This window comes from Etheostoma cragini, chromosome 2 (genome assembly GCF_013103735.1).
Source record: "Etheostoma cragini isolate CJK2018 chromosome 2, CSU_Ecrag_1.0, whole genome shotgun sequence".
In the NCBI taxonomy this organism is placed as follows: domain Eukaryota; kingdom Metazoa; phylum Chordata; class Actinopteri; order Perciformes; family Percidae; genus Etheostoma; species Etheostoma cragini.
Window position 1 is genome coordinate 27,069,096 of NC_048408.1, and position 16,187 is coordinate 27,085,282.

At 39.3% G+C, this 16,187-nt stretch overlaps 2 protein-coding genes across 3 annotated transcripts in view; both read right to left on the reverse strand.

The window, feature by feature from the left end:
• fam83fb (family with sequence similarity 83 member Fb) overlaps nt 1–8,249 on the reverse strand; it is an 8,730-nt gene extending 481 nt beyond the window's left edge. Inside the window, exons 1-5 of one of the 2 annotated variants that reach the window (XR_004658405.1) lie at nt 7,622–8,249; nt 2,923–3,090; nt 2,251–2,372; nt 1,055–1,785; nt 248–636 (exon numbers count right to left, since the gene is read on the reverse strand). Coding sequence is in view for 1 of the 2 variants with exons in the window: in XM_034884707.1 (XP_034740598.1) it covers nt 596–636; nt 1,055–1,785; nt 2,251–2,372; nt 2,923–3,090; nt 7,622–8,107 (1,548 nt within the window). In the remaining variant the exon portion in view is untranslated. Of the gene's footprint in view, nt 1–151; nt 637–1,054; nt 1,786–2,250; nt 2,373–2,922; nt 3,091–7,621 lie in introns of those variants that run through there. The other variant, XM_034884707.1, reaches the window with a different exon arrangement.
• Nucleotides 8,250–8,916: 667 nt separating this feature from the next.
• LOC117952601 (GRB2-related adaptor protein 2-like) lies at nt 8,917–13,458 on the reverse strand. Its single transcript, XM_034885011.1, has 5 exons — nt 13,348–13,458; nt 12,717–12,839; nt 11,474–11,636; nt 11,293–11,373; nt 8,917–9,640 (listed from the first exon to the last, which is right to left on the reverse strand). The coding sequence occupies exons 2-5, from the start codon at nt 12,791–12,793 to the stop codon at nt 9,455–9,457; spliced, it is 507 nt and encodes a 168-aa protein (XP_034740902.1). The 5' UTR covers nt 12,794–12,839; nt 13,348–13,458; the 3' UTR covers nt 8,917–9,454.
• Between the last annotated feature and the right edge of the window lie 2,729 nt (nt 13,459–16,187).

Below are 16,187 nucleotides of genomic sequence, written 5' to 3' on the forward strand. Positions count from 1 at the left end.
AGGTGGGAGTGTGGCATTGACCAACTGTTAAATCTTGGCTTGTTTTCAAGCCATGATGTCTCTCTCTTTCTCATGAGGGGGCCAAATTCTCTGGGCGGGCAAAGCAAAGACGTCCTCCCCTTACGTCCTCCTAAGGAGCAAGATTCCGCGATTTCTAGACACTGGGTGACCATAGACAGGTTGGGGGAACTCATATTAATGTTAAAAAACCTGAAAGTGACATTTTCATGCAATGGGACCTTTAAACAACTTTACATTCAGTGTCCTCAAGACACCCGTATATTCACATAGCCACAAAAGTCCTGAGGAATCAAGTTGCAAACAAATACCAGCAAATATCTCATTAAACCTCTCTGCAGCCCACCAGGGCAACAGATATCACCAAGCATATTGATTATTGCCTTAACATTTCAAATTTGGCAACTGTATTTATCAGTGCCTTAAGAACTGTTCATTCATTTGGTCTTTCTGTAAGGCACTGGATAAAGTTCTTACAATATTGCACAATCAAAGGTGATCATAGTGTCAGTGGAAGTCCTTTCATAATCCGTTTTAAGAATGTAATCCTATCAATGGACAGACTGGCAGGTTCACCTCAGGACACTTTACATTTTCCTGGACGTCCACTTTGAAGACCTGTGAGAAAAGAAACAACAGTAAGAACAATTGAAATATAGATTGGTTAGATTAAAGAGACATTATGTAGAATTGATTAGTCAGCATCCATAGAGGGTCGTGCCTCCCACTGTATTATAAAAGAGTTCAGTAATACTAACGATTGAGCATTACTCAAAAGTAACTTTAGTTGATTTGCTATAGAAAAAGATTAGATTAGATCAGCGCTTTCCAAACCCTTTGCGTGTAACCCTTATAATTAGGAAAAAACAACTTTAACCCAGTTGCAAATGGCGGTAGATTATGACCAAGCCAAAGGCTAATTGTTTTCCTAGAAAGTGAAACATTGTTACTTCACCTATCCTGTTAATTGATTTATGGGTGTGGTTGGTAATCACTGGGAATCAATCTATAAATATCTACTTTATTCCTGACTTACACTCATCGTCCGGTCCAGTGTTGACAGATTGCTTAGAGTCTGTCCTCGGGACCGGTTTAGATGGCTTCTTAAGCTTCCTTTTGGATTGAGACTTCGCGTTCACATCAAAGTTGTCCTCTTCCGTCCTATTGGTTTCTGTGGGTAAAGGGCTGCTCGCCAAGTTGTTATCCGAAAGCTTACTGGATAGTTTCTTCCTGGTGAGTTTCTGTATCCATGTGGGCTTCTTGTCCTGCAGGACTCCATTAGGCGTCTTAAAGATTTCGCTCGGGGCTTCTGAGGTCAACGAACTCCGGCGCTCCACCTTCTCACTGCCGGCCACTCGTGGCCTTGCCGGGTCATAATCCTCTGGAAGCTCGGCCAGAGCGGACCCTCTCTTGGGTCCAGGCTCCTGCAGAGACCCTGTTGAACGTGGGATGTCCCCAAACACCAGGGAGTATTTGGGATTGTGGTATTTGTGTGCAGGCACCTGGATTTGAGCATTCCGAGAATCCCCTAGGGTAACCTGGAAGCGGGATGTGGTCGCCGGTAACGGCGGCCGTTTTGGGCCCACTTTAGAGCGTATTGTTGCAGTTGCATTAGTAGCAGGCGGGCTCACGTGGAACTCTTTGTAAAGGTCCAGCTTCTCGGAGATGGCATAAAGCTCACGGAAGTCCTGGTCAAAGAAGTCAACCACCTGCCCCGTCATCACAGTGATCATGTTGCGGTCCATACGAGACGTACACCAGGAGAAACTGGGACAGAGGCAGGTTTAACAATGGTTATCAACTTCATTAGATTCTGAGTGTCCTCAGTGGTCCATTAGATTTACAACAAACACAAAATCATTACATTATAAAATAATTTTAAAAAGACAGTTCAACATCCATTACATCATTCATTACATGAATTACATGAATGATGTAATAATCCATCATTCATTTTTTAACCATGCCACTGAAATATCTAAACCACTTTTGGATGGATTATTACATAATATTCTACAGACTTATATGGTCCCCAGAGGATCAATCCCAATGACAATGAAAGGCAGAGTCAGACTTTTTCTACTCGTGCTTATAGGGCTGCAATTAGATTTAATTCTTAAATCACTGTGTACACAATACAAACACATTGTCTTCGCAAGTTAAGGAAACACATTCTGTATTAAACGTATAAAGTAAAATCATGCACGGACAGTGTACACATTCATACCTCACCTGTATGAGCCAAACACGACTTTGTCCCCATCCACCAGCATGTACTTATTACACAGGGAACCAGGCAGTCTACCGAAGGACAAACTGAAGCCAAGTCCCTGTAGTGTTCTGGTTCGGATGTTCTGCAGCCACATAGGGTGACATTCAGACATTGGACAGGAACAAAACACGGACAGTAATGCCAACATGCTGACACCGTACCAAAGTTGCAAACACTAGATAGTTTGAATTTTGAAATACAATAATTGTCATATAGCCTCCACTAAAAATCTCTAAAGTTCCAAACACCACAACCTTCCATTGGCTGCATTTGACTCAGAAAATTCCCAGTTATTGTTTAATGCAATTATGTTTGCTGGATCAATAATTTCACTGGAATGTGCCTGTTATTCCCACAGACTACTGGTATTCTAAACTTTATCCACGAGGACCTTTAAAATTGAATTTCATGCTGTCTGGCTTGTATCACTGCAGCCAAACAAATGCTGACCACTTGAGTGTAGGCTATATTCTATTTGTAGTTTTAAACAAGGCTGAAATGTATAAGTGCAGTGTACAATGTACAGTGAAACCTCATGTCTAGCTATTTTATCTATTATCTTTTGCTAAACGTCTAAAATGGTTCTCTTACTTGATGTCTGTGCTACGTTTATCTCCAATGGGCCGTCTTACCCGAAGGTGCTGTGCGCCAATCTCCAGCCTGCAGCAGATATCCAGGAAGTGTGGCACGGCTTGCTTATCCAACAAGATGTAAACAGGCACAGAGCGAAGACAGGCTGCGTCCATCAGGTCCTGCAGGATCTGGACGTCTGTAAGCATGTCCATCACTATCGCTATCACCTGCAAGAGGAAAGGGAACAGTTTGAAAGGATTTTTAAAAGGCAACCAACCATTCAGAAAGTACTCAGACTTTTTTCACACTTCTTTTTTTTCACCATAACAATAAATCTGCACTTGATACGCCATGACACCAACGCGAAAAAAAAAACATGATTTGGGTTTTTTAAATCTATCTCGAAATAAAAATCTGAAAAATCACATATCAAATATTTTATCAAAGTTTCTATTTTTTTTATTTAGAAATATAGCTCAGGCACCATTTCTCCTGATCGTCTTTAAGATTTTTTCTACACCTTAATTGGAGTCTACCTGTGATAACTTGTATAAATTGGATAAGAATACTAAACACCTGACTATATAAGGTGTCCCAGCTGACTAAGTATTTAAGAGCAAAAACTAAGCCAGGAGTTTGAAGTAGTACTAATAGTAGATCACTTTATTGTCCCGGTAGGGCATTTGGGTTTGTGGCACAGTCGCCAGGCACTTGCACATGACAGGACATCTGATATATAATACAAACAAATAGTTCCTCCATCAGATACCGACAGACATAACATGAGAACATATCACACGCTACAATATACTACACTACTATACACTCTTGCGTATGACCAGGCCAACAGGACATCTAGCTTATTTTGACTGATTTAAGGCTTTTATGGCTTGTGGTACAAAAGAGAACTTGGATCTGTTCTCAGTCAGAAGGGGTGGGCAGAAGCGACACCTACATGGCAGTAGTTTAAAATGAGATGCCAGGGGTGGGTGTAGTCACATACAAAGTTATTGGCCGCCATTATTCTCACCAGTCTAGTGAAACTATGTGCAGAGCTCAGAGATACAATTGTGTCCAGGCACAGATTTTTTGAAGACTAAATCTGCTGCAAAGGTTTGATTTACATTTAAAACTATGTAAAATTTAGTGCTGTCAGTTAAACGTGTTAATAAGGGCGTTAACGCACACCCATTTTAACGGCGGTGATTTTTTTATTGCGGGATTAACGTTTTTTTTGGCCTAGCAAACTTTGGAGTTTTTTCACATGCTGTTGCAGCAACTAGTAACGTTAAAAAAACTACAACTCTACACCGGATCTAGCTAGACCGGAAACAAAAATACAAGGCATGGTGGACACACTTTTGATTGTCTTGTAAGCCAGCCAAAGAGTAGTGAGGTTATGTTGTAAGTGGATGGCGAGCGTGAGACGCTGAAATGGATGCCAATAAGATCCTGAATGGAAAGTTTACATTTTAAAAGTGACCAAAGTGACCAAAGTAATCTGTGTGTTTTGTCATTGTGAACTGAGCTATCATCGCAGCAAGTCTAGTCTGAAATACCACTTGATGGCCAAGCAAATTGCGAGTTAACTATGACATTAATGTGATTAATTAATCACGATTAAATATTTGACAGCACTAGTAAATGTATGTAATTTCCTTTGCCTTTTGGTCAGTTACAATGTGTTTTCTTTCTCACAGTATGATTAAAAAATCATACTGTGAGAAAGAAAACACATTGTAACCATTAAAAAGGAGAAATCTTAGCTAAGACTGACTACTGTTTCTCATTTATGTTACTTTTCTAAGGCCAAGAAAAGAAAAAATCAATAAAATGCTTACAGGCAAAATGTGTTATGAGACAGCTAACAAAGAAAACAGCAGGTGGAGCTAAACTGTCTAACTGAAGCACTTTGCGAGCCAGGGATAAAGTCACCCTAAGGGCCCGGTGAGGCTAACATGAAAGAGTCTTAGCTACTTGCCTTGTAACAATAGAGAAAACCTCTGTATTATCCCTGTGCTGTGGTCCAGTCATGCTGACAGATCATAGAGATAGAGCTTTACAACAACAACAAAAAGAAGAGCAGTTGAGGTTAAACCTGTCTTCAGAAAGGCTTCCATGCAGCTTTTGCTTTCTCTTCTCACAGAACATTGGGATTAGAAGAGGATGGAATTTCGCCTTTTCCAAAAAAAGAAATTCCCAAATTAACAAAGAGCCAGGAGTTGTGTATTCAGGCGAAACCAAACAAATGTAAAATAAATGCCGGAAGTGATCAAAAACCTCTATAATGAAATGCAAGGGTTAAACCCTCTGTGTCCAACTGCATTGCAGTATAGAAAAATGTTTTTATCTTAACAAAATAACGATAAAACAGTTGCGGGTTAGATGGATGAATGTCAGGATGAAGGTCAACTAAAGGAAGTTTATAGAGTGGAAAAGTCTAAAGGCCCATTAACGGCCCCCCTCTGCATCGGTAGTGTTGGTTGGAAGCTTGTTTGTAGTTGTGGCACTACACAGAAGGTACTGATTATTTTTGAAGACCATTAAATGGACAGACCGATGACCAAAAGTGGCAGTCTCAGTCTTATACACTTCATAGGTAAAATGAAGCGTCAGAGCCACAGTTCTCAGACAAAAGTTGCGTGTTTGGGAACAAAAGTGAGTACTTTTCAGACAAGTAAGGACAAGTTCAGTCCAAGCAGAGGAGTGAGGTTAAGGAAATGTGTGTTATTCAACTGTTCCACTGTTCTCCTGTTCATGGAAAAAATGACTCTCTAAATTTGAAACAACTGTATCTCTGTTGGGCAGAAAAAGGCCTGTTGTTCCCACCCAGTGTCTCACTGAGAAAAATGCTGAGTGGACTTGTGTTGGTTACAACAGAGATACAAGCTGAGACACGTGCAGACAGTAGGCTGAGTGCTGAGAAGCCTTCTGACTGGATAATCATGAGAAAGAGACAACCAGTGAGATCAAATATAATGACTGCAAAGGTACAAAGATGAATATATTGCTGGTTGGCTTTCCAAGGCAGTAAGCATGAGGCAAAAAGGTCTGCGTTACCTTATCTGATAGAAGTCTATGCATTTACCTGTTAGTGCTCTAATTAACAAAATTGGTCAAAAGAATAGTAATATTTAAAAAGATCACCAGGAGAGTCTGGGCCAGCCTATCTCTGGAGATAGAATGCTCTCATATTCAAGTTTATGTTCTGCTTGTTTGGCAAAGGTTCCTCTATGCAGGAAAAACCCTAATTACGTATTTGACACATGTCTGACGTGCGCCTTGACCCAGTTTTAAAGAGGCATAGTAAGGCAGGGTGAGTGGTACAGAGCCAGTGCTCTAACTGTAAGAAGGCGGAACATATGACTCAACATGAGTAAACATCATGATGGGCAACTCTAGTACACAGACCCAATTCAGACTCTTGGTTACTGTGTAAGGAGTTAGTAGTCACTTAAAAAGTCATTCACCCCGCCTTTATACAGTTGCATAAGACAATACTCTCTATTTTTTTTAAGAATATGACAATAAATTCACTGGTTCCAGCTTCTCAAAAGTAAAAAATGTGCTGAGTGTTTTGCTTATAGAAGTAAATGTATTGTAATGTTGTTGTTTTTACCATTGGTCAGACAGTAGATTTATTGATGATTATATGTTTTAGTGGTAGCCCTGTAATGGCCACGGTTATGGAGTTATGTGTCAACCATGTGAGACTCGTATGTCTACATACTTTCAGCCAGAGTGTTGCACTGTCGATATAGCACAAATGAACCATACTACACTATTTTAACTATTTTTTAAAGTCAAACTGACCTCATCATAAATAGGCTACCATTATAAAACACTTTTTCCACATAGTCCTAGGCCTATATGTTGATGTAGCCTAGACTTCAACCAAACGTCTTTACTTGTTTGCCGATTGAGTTTGCATTTGCTCACTTGAGCATTTACAAAACCCACTGTACCTTATTTTGCCCCATCCACTGAGGTTTAGCTCAACACATTAGGTTATTGCCTTACCGCATCTTAATGTTTCCAGACCAGAACTAGCCTACATATCAACTGTATACAGTAGGGCTACATGTGGTTGGGCATGTGTGTTATGAATCTGCCAGAGGGAATTACAGGATTTAGGCAGGCAGAAAAGGCATAATAACACCCTGTAAAGGGTTTGTAATTTGTTAGCTGACACAGAAAACAAAACTCTCACTTTATTATAGAGCTGTACAATTAATCGCAATTTTATCCAAAATGGCAATATGGACTAGTGCAATATTTGTCCCAGCCTACAAATCCTACAGACTACAGAAAACATCTTTGTTTGGTGAGAAATCACACACACACACATTTTGATGACAATAATGATACACACATGAGCATTCTCTTCAATATCGTGAATCATATTGCAATCGCAATATCAGTCAAAATAATTGCAATTAGATATATTCCTTCATATCGTGCAGCCCTAGTTTATAACGCTGTATTCTTGCTCTGTTACAGTTAAGCTCACACGTCTGTCCTAATGCTCTTAACTGGGTATTGAGATTTGTTATGTATTGAAGTGGCTATAATAAGTTTGGTATTTTGCCCATAATATATGGCAGAGGGTTAAGTTAACCTTGGTATTCTGCCCATTACACAACTTAGTACTACAAAAAAGTTGGACTGTGGCACTTTAAAGCTACTAATTATACAAATGGCATTAAATATCTTTGGCCTACTTAGCCCTGCTCACGTGCCCCTGTCTGTCCCCCTCACCTTGCTGGCCCCCTGGATGAGTCGCCGCACCACCTCCTTGATGTGAGGTCCGTTTTCTTTGGGCGGGTGTGTGTGTACGGCTACCCGGGTTATCCCTTTAAACAAGCCCCCGCTCGGCCAGCCGATGTCCAGCGGCGGCACCTCGGTGTCAGACATCTGGGGCCAGTAGGTGGAATGGACCCCCGAATCTGCGTCGGTACCGGTGGCTCCCTGCTGTGAACTGGCCGTCGGGGCTTTGCTGCTACTGTCTTCATTATCTAAGTCGTACTGCTTGAAAGTATTCAACAACAGTTTGACTTCCCTGGCCGATAAAAAGTCTTTCATGTTGTCATTTTTAAGTCGCGTTTTGAAGGCGCCGTCGCCGTTCTTGAGCAGCTCCTCGATGGCCGCGCGCTGCTCCTCGCTGTAATAGAACTCGGGTTTGGAGTCCGGGACCTTGGCTCCGATGTGGCCGTCCTCCATGCACATGAGCTGGGATTCGGCCATGGCTGTCCTGGAGCTCAGGAACTCTTACCCTCTGTGGGGTCTGTTTGTTGATACTAGTTAAAGTTGAGTGTTTGACTCCCGGGCAGGTTAAGACTGGGAAAGTTTTCTCGCTACCTGGTCGCGAGGGAGACGTGGGGCTCGACGTGGGGCTCGTCACGGGTGTCGCCTTCAAGTGTAAGCGGAATAAAGACAACTACAGTCAAGACACGCAAAAGAGACTGCCAAAGTGTAAAATGTTGCCTTGATTTGATCATTGATAGGCAGTGAGAATACCGTAACGTTTTTTTGACATTGAATCGCTTACTAATTAGTAGTTTTCTGTCACATTTTAGATGAAGCCTAGCCTACATATAGCCTTGTTAGCCCTAGTTGACACATCTGTTTATTTTGCCATGTTATTTGAATTGTATTTTTACAACCCAAATAACTAATCTCTGTACTATTTTGACCATTCAAATATAACTTGTATTCATCTTTTTTTAAATGGAATGACAACATTTAGGATTTCCAATCAGACAGAACGACACACAGATGGAACTTGAACGCAGCCCCTTGTAAATTTTTCTGTACAGTCATTTGCACTGCTTTTTGCACTTGGTTAAATTAAGTCAGGCTGCAATTCGTTGTCTTAGTAGGCCTACTTGTACTCTGGGCAATGAAAATGCAGTGGATTCCATTTGACAAAGACTCCTCGGTTGTCTCTGTCTACGTTTTATTCTCTGTACTATGTAACCCTGACAGCTGAAAACCTTACAACATGTACTAGGCTATAGCAGACGTATTAAGTAACCTAAAAGGGAAAGTAAAATTTACTTTATGCTGTGCTTAAGTACAGGGCTTGAGTAGATTTACATTCCACCACTGTAAAGGACAAGTCAAGATAATGTGTTGACCATTTTTAAAATCTACAGTCAACTCTCAATGCAATTGTTCATCACTGTTTTTACTGTTCAAATACAACAATTTAAAAATAAATGTGTAATAGTTGATATCAACATCCATCTTAAACTAAAGTTATCATGTTGAGGATTACTACAATATGTAAACCTTAATGATTCTTTAAGAAGACCTAAAAACAGCCAAACAGTCCTCCTATTATATCTCCTATACATCCAATTGTACAGGACAGAAACAGAATGTGTGTGTGTGTGTGTGTATGTGACATAATGAACAAGTTAGTCTTCATTTTTATTCTTGACAGCTAACTCTCTGTCACAACACTGAGGCTTCTGCTGCTAGTTTCAGGCTTTTTACTTACTGTAAGTTAGGGTTGAGGTTACAGTTATTAGCATTGGGCATTTGGATAAAGAGTTAGTGCAATATTGCGTGTGTTTGCATGTGTTCCTCTCAGATGGGTCGGGTGTAGTTGGATGGGAACAGGCCTGTTTTGCCCATCAGTAGGCCTTTCCACCAAGCTGGGTCAGAGCTCTCCAGGACCTCGATGATATCACCGGCGTTAAACTCCAACTCGTCCTTCTCTTTAGCGTTGAAACTGTACAGAGCTCTGACCTGCACATTGGAGGAGGCTTTGTGCTGGGCCAAGAGAGGACAGTCAGGATGAGACACAGACAGATGCACAAATTCCATGAACCATGTGTCAACATTGTTTTAGGAGGGTACAACACTATAGCATTAGGTTTCAATTTCAATTTCCTGTGTGCTGAGATTTCTAGACTGTGTCATGCTAGGATTTAATTTGACAAGAAGTGTGATCAATTTAGAAGTTGTTAGAACACTCCATGCTTTGAAACTGCATTGGTATTACAGAAGCTTTGTCATTTTGGTTTTGAATCCATGTATACTTTCTCAGGACAATTACATGGAAACCCTGTCACATGAATATATTTGAAAATAAGATATAGATATACTGTATATATATATATATATATATATATATAGAGAGAGAGAGAGAGAGAGAGAGAGAGAGATGCATGAGGAACTTTTCATAAGATCATGTCTCGATGCAAATCTATGTCAGGATGCATAGTGCATAGTATCCTGGATCCATGAAATAACTGGCCTTTAAAAGTCAAAATCTGCCTGCCGCTATGGGAATTTAACATAGGGGCGTGTATATAGAAGATTTATTTATTTACAATACATTATTCATTGGTGTCCTTAAAGGTTGGATTTTCCTAAATATTTTGAATTAAGGCATTAAGATCAATTTCTCTTTTTTAATCAACTTTAGCATAGGTGTGTAAACTTTCTCAAGCCACTGTTTGTGTATATACACAGTGTATCGATCAATATTTAAATCAATCAATATCAATAAATAAGGTCTCTGTTGTAGCTATTACTGTGTAACAAATGGGATGGAATGAATGATGAAACACTGCCTTGTGGCGTAAAAAGATGTAATGCTTAACATGCTTAAAAAAGGTTGGCAACTTTTTTCTTGTCATCAACATTTTGGAGACACCCAACAACAGCATACGGTCCAACAGATGACATGTGAAGGTGTGTGTGGTAGTTAGGTGACTTTATGTGCCAGATGAAGCCCTGCTTTCTCAAGGTTTTTAATTGGCGTCATGGTGGAACCTATCTATGGATTTCCATTTATTTTTCTGTGGAAATCCCCTTTCGGTTTTTCTCTCTTCTGTCGTTCACACTCACTTTTTCTTTTCTTATGTTATACTTCTTTTTCGCTTGCTCACGTTCTTACCCTTTACTCTTATTCTCTTCTTCCTGATTTCAAACCATACCAGAAGCATTACATTTTGCTGGCACTTGACAGATTGTGCTTTAAATCATTAACAGGGCATTTACAAGTCTGTACACATTTACCAGCAGGTGCTGATTATTAGTTTACTTCCTCTTGTAATAAACCAGAAACTACAACTGGTAGCTCAGCTTTCCACTTAACTTCACGTTATTCTTCAATCTTTTTGGGTGTTCCCCTTGGTGCATTTTAATGTACTGGAATGTAATACACCAGGTTTGTTGACACTTCATAGGAAAGGCAAGGAAATATTCTTAGAATAATAACGAACACACACACACAGACACACAGACACACACACACACACACACACCTGCAAACACACATGACCAGACTATTGTGATTGGATTGGATTTGTTTACCCTTCTAAAAATATGCACAAAAAATGCTGGACAGAGACAATCATTCAGACAGCACGCACACCCAAAAGAACAACATATTGATACACATTACTGTTGAATACCTGTCGTGGTGCAGGTGTAGGTGGGCATTCAGAGATTGGAGAAGCGGGAAGAGGCGGTAAACTGTCTGAGCGTCTTCGTTGCTGTTGAGACACAAAACAAATAATATCAACATTTAATAAAACATTGTGTTCACTGACTAAATACTACATCACTCACGTTAAGTTCCCATAGCTTTCCTACCTGTTGCTCCATCTCATGTAGCAACACGGGACCCTCTTTGGAGATAGAGGTGTCTTTGTAATATTCCACCAGTTGATTGAGAGAAGGGAACTTTTTTGACCACAGGTAATACTGCCCTCTGCTGTCCCGCAGCACCTTGAAGTGCTGCACACCTTCTGCATGTCTACAGTGGAGTACAATACAGAGAAGGCTTTGTTCAGCTTTGCACGCCTTCTCTTGTGTCATGAAGGTCCCAGCCCAATACTTATGAATTCAGATATAGAATTTGTCAATGTGAGCGGTTTTCAAATTGTAATTGTAATACTGTATTACATGTGGGAAAACAATGACTGGCTTCTTCTTAACGGTCTTTTCAACCCTTTACATGATGTTTCTTCATGGTGACCGTCTGCACCTGGGTTTGTGTCATTGAATAGTCATGTTTTGTAGGAAGTCTGGAAGCTTCAGATTTATCGACATGAATAATTCAAGTCAAGATCAGTGAGTAGATACTATAAGGAACAGCTATGACATCCAAGCAACATTGTCACATTGTTCCAAGCTTAGAAGTTTAGAAGTTTTCTCTTAAAGAAAGTGCATCTGCTGGAGGAAGTAAGGTGCTCAATTAGTTATATTTAAGAAGAAATGTCCACTGAGAGGAAAAAGGCAGGGAGATCACTGACAGGCATCAAAACACAAAACAAAGCAAAAATATATTGGAAAACTGAAATGGTGGATGATGGTGGAGGATATTACACGTTAAACTCAAAAATGTTTTGTTGATAAAAAGTTTTTTGCAAAAAAGATGTGTTGCAAGCAGCCAAAAACAAAACAAAAAGGGGACTGGCCTTGCTAATACTCAGACTGATCTCATGAAATGGCATATGTATGACAAGCCAATTCATATGCCATTATTGGTGTGTTATTAAGACGCATACTTGTTTTTTAGTGTTTTTTTACTCATGGGTCCCTCAAAATTCGTCCAAATAACACCCCACTTGGCTTAAGAAAGTTGGCGTGTATGTTTACGCAAAGTCATGATGTCATGTTGCAGAGTTGCAATTCTACTGATATTATCAGATTTGCCTGCAATGTACTGAACATGTACGCACATTGGGCATCAAGCAAAATAGTAAAAGCCACCTCTGTAGCAGTTATCAGTCTCTTACCACCTATAGAAATCATAACTCTTAGCTTAATGGAAAATAGCAACCACATTTGTCTCTTGCTGGCTTTATTTGATATAGACACACACTAAATGCACCTGACAGAGATGGAGAAGTAACTCTGAGTTACGTTTCGGCTACCCCGTATGAAGAAGGCCCCCACGGGCTGTGGCATCAGCTTCTCCTCGGCATCACTGCGACTGTAGTCCTCCTGGTACCAGCTGGAGTCAGGAATAGTTCAGGAATAGTACGTTCACGGAGTAACAAAGCCATGATGGTGATAAAGGGAGCATACATGATCAATTATTCATGGCAGAACATGTGAGAGAATGAGAAGAAAAGGAAAGGAGGCATGGACATGAACACAAAGTTGATCACATATTTTTTTTTAAATTATGGGTTCAATACAATGCAAAGATAAACCAAGGTATAAAAGTAATGAAATTGCTAAAAAAAACTGGAAAAATACTCAAGTAAAGCTGTAATTTTTAGTTAATTTTCTAGTGTGCTGTGATGATTGTCTTCCCACTCTTAATCTATATACTGTGGACACAGACGCTCTTAGCTGTTCATCCTTCCCTTCTACATTTCATTAATCACATCCAACGTGCAGCAGAAAATACCATGCAGCAGTAAAAGTCGTTTCAGCAAGACAAAACGTACGTTTTTTGTTTATTAAATGGGCGGGGACTTGGTGCTTGATGCTTTTTGGCTTTATGTGAGTTTTACCTGGGCAGGTGAATGTTGATGAAGTTTTTGGGAACAAACCCATCTAATCCATGGAGTTCTGCTTTGTGCCAGTTTCCTGTGGTCTGCAGAATCTGACACAGCGGGACACAATTACATATACAGTATACGGAAGAGGATTAGGGCCACATGTGAAAAAAAAAGTATTTGAGTTTTGAGTTTAAGTCAGAATTTTTACTTCAATCTCAGACTACTAACTTTCTTCTCAGAGTTCAGACCTTTTGAAACTCTTTTTTTAAGTCTACCTTTTTATTTTAATGTTTAAAACAGAAAAAGTTAGAGTTATGAGAAGAAAGTCAGAGAATTCTGACTTTGTTCTCAGAATTTTGAGTTTAAAATCAGAACTCAATACATTTTTTTTTACACATGACCCTAATCCTTTTCCGTACACATAAAACACATTTACTCCAAATATAAAAGTCACAACAACCCTGTTTTCTACATTTTGTAATGCAGAGTGAACTTATTTAATGTCTCTAATGTCTCCAAACAAATGATTCTCTATCAGAAATATATAGAGAGAAATATAGAGATTAGACACCAGCTGATCTTTTCATAGGACCATTATGCAGATGGTTTTTCTTTTTATTTATTAGACCTTAAAATCATCAGATGTCATTTTTTTTATCTCAACCTACAAAAAACCGATCTAATGAGAGTGCATTCTTGCTTTTTGTGATTTGTGAAAACTCTCTCAGAGGCGGAGTGGTTTGCTTTTGCATTTTAATTTTTCTCTTTAACGTTGATGCCATTGTTGCATTTCTTTACTGGATTCCGTACCAGTATGCATGTAAATGTAAGACACAATGTGTTTGCTGAACACAAGACTATAACTAAAGGACTTTACATTTTCATATTATTGTTTAAAGTGTCCTAATACGTTGAACTTTTAACTACTGATTCAGGTTAAATCATGTCCATACTCATCACTGTAACTATAGAGGAAGACTAGTTATTAGTACCATACTTTAACTGATACTATGCTGTCAAAACATAAATATGTACTTTCTCCTCACCTTTCCTTTTTAGTTTTTTACACTTTGTGACTCTTGTTTCAAGAAAAGTCCAAAAGACATAAAGATCACCTTGCAATGACATCCCTCTGATATTAGGAAATTAACTTGTATTAGAGCAGCAGGATGCAGTTTCACAACACGTAATACAACCTGCTGCACAAACCATAAAAAAAAAAAAAAGCACCGCAGAGAACAGTGGAACAATGATGCAAATACCATTGCTCTCACGCGGGCTGCATGAATAGACTGAATGTCCAGTCTTGTGGGTGACAATGATTTACATGAAAACACTGCCGGCACCAACAACAGACGGTAATTTGAATGCTTATTTTGTTGAGAGCTATTCATAACTTGAAGAGAGCGTAGGGCTATACTATGTTGTTGAAAACAAAAACGTAGGAACTGGGTACAGTGGAAAGTGAAAGAGTGTTTTGTGCGAGCGTGTTGTGCAGCACGTGTGTATACCGCTTGCCTTCAATCGCTCTCCCTTTTTGAAGCTGAGTTCATCGCCAGCTGTAGCTTCATAGTCGTACTTGGCTGTAGCCTCCATGGTTAAGGAGCTAATAGGAAGGGAGGGGAGGAAAAGAGGTATGACGACGTTAAAGCAACACTATGTAACTTTTTGGACCTTAAAATAATGTTTCCATAATCGTTTCAGTGGTTAGCTGACACTCTCACAGCATTATATGATATAAAAAAGAATTCAAGCAGTCTGAGGTGCTGTTCAATGGAAGCAGACTTGAAAGCAAGCAAATAGTCTCACACTCCGGCTCCATACACATTTCTCTATTTATTCTGACAAAGTTCAGCCATCAGGCCTTCTACAAATTGTTGATTTTGAACAATTTTGTCATCACAATAAATTGAGAAATGCGTGTGGAGCGAGAGTGAGTGACCTTTTTTGCTTACTTTCAACTCTTATAGCACACAGACAAACAACCCAATAAAGTTTGCATTAAAAGTAAAACTTTTTAAGCGGTCTATGTACAGTGCACCTTGTGAGTATAGGAACCCATGCTTAAGTTGACTAAAAAAGGAATCAAAAAATTATCTTTTGGAAATTTACCTTATTGCCTTAATTAAAAAAAAACAGGAAAAATCCAACTTTTAAGGAAACCAGTTTTCCTTGTGAATGAAAAATGCATCATAAATAAATAAATATTCTTCCTTAAAATACAGGGGGCATAGGTATACACTCCCGTATGTTAAATTCCCATGGAGGCAGGCAGATTTTTATTTTTAAAGGCCAATTATTTCATGAATAAAGTTCCCTTGCCCTTTGAAATTAAAATTGCTCCAGCATCCTATATCCATGAAATAACTGGCCTTTAAAAATTGAAATCTGCCTGCCTCAATGGGACTTTAACATGGGGGAGTGTGTGCTCATGTGCCCTGTATTTTAAGGAAGAACATTTATTTATTTATAATAGGCCTACATTATTCATTCACTTAGAAAATTGGTGTCCTTAAAGATTGGAGTTTCCTAATTTCCTAATAATCAACTTCCAAAAGATGATTTTTTTTATGACTCTTTTTAGTCAACTTAAACAGGGGTTCCCATACCCAACTCACGAGCTGCACTGCATGTATGTACAGTATATACATACATACATAACCACTGTCTGAATGTGAAGCAGGTCCTGACCACATGTTAAAATACAGGCATGAAAGGTAATTAATGTAACTGAGACATCTAAACCACATCAACCAAGTTTAACCTTGATGTCTAGATGCAGTTTGACTGAGATGCAATTTAGGAAGGTTTGAAAGTGACCACATTTAAAAGGTGTCACAGGGCTGACACTG

Excerpts from the sequence above, each read along its gene's own strand:
- LOC117952601 (XM_034885011.1), bottom strand. The coding sequence starts at position 12,793 with ATGCCACAGCCCGTGGGGGCCTTCTTCATACGGGGTAGCCGAAACGTA. Across the intron at positions 11,637-12,716 it reads TACTTCTCCATCTCTGTCAG|ACATGCAGAAGGTGTGCAGC; the intron begins GTGCATTTAGTG and ends ACTCCACTGTAG. Across the intron at positions 9,641-11,292 it reads CTACACCTGCACCACGACAG|CACAAAGCCTCCTCCAATGT; the intron begins GTATTCAACAGT and ends CTCTTGGCCCAG.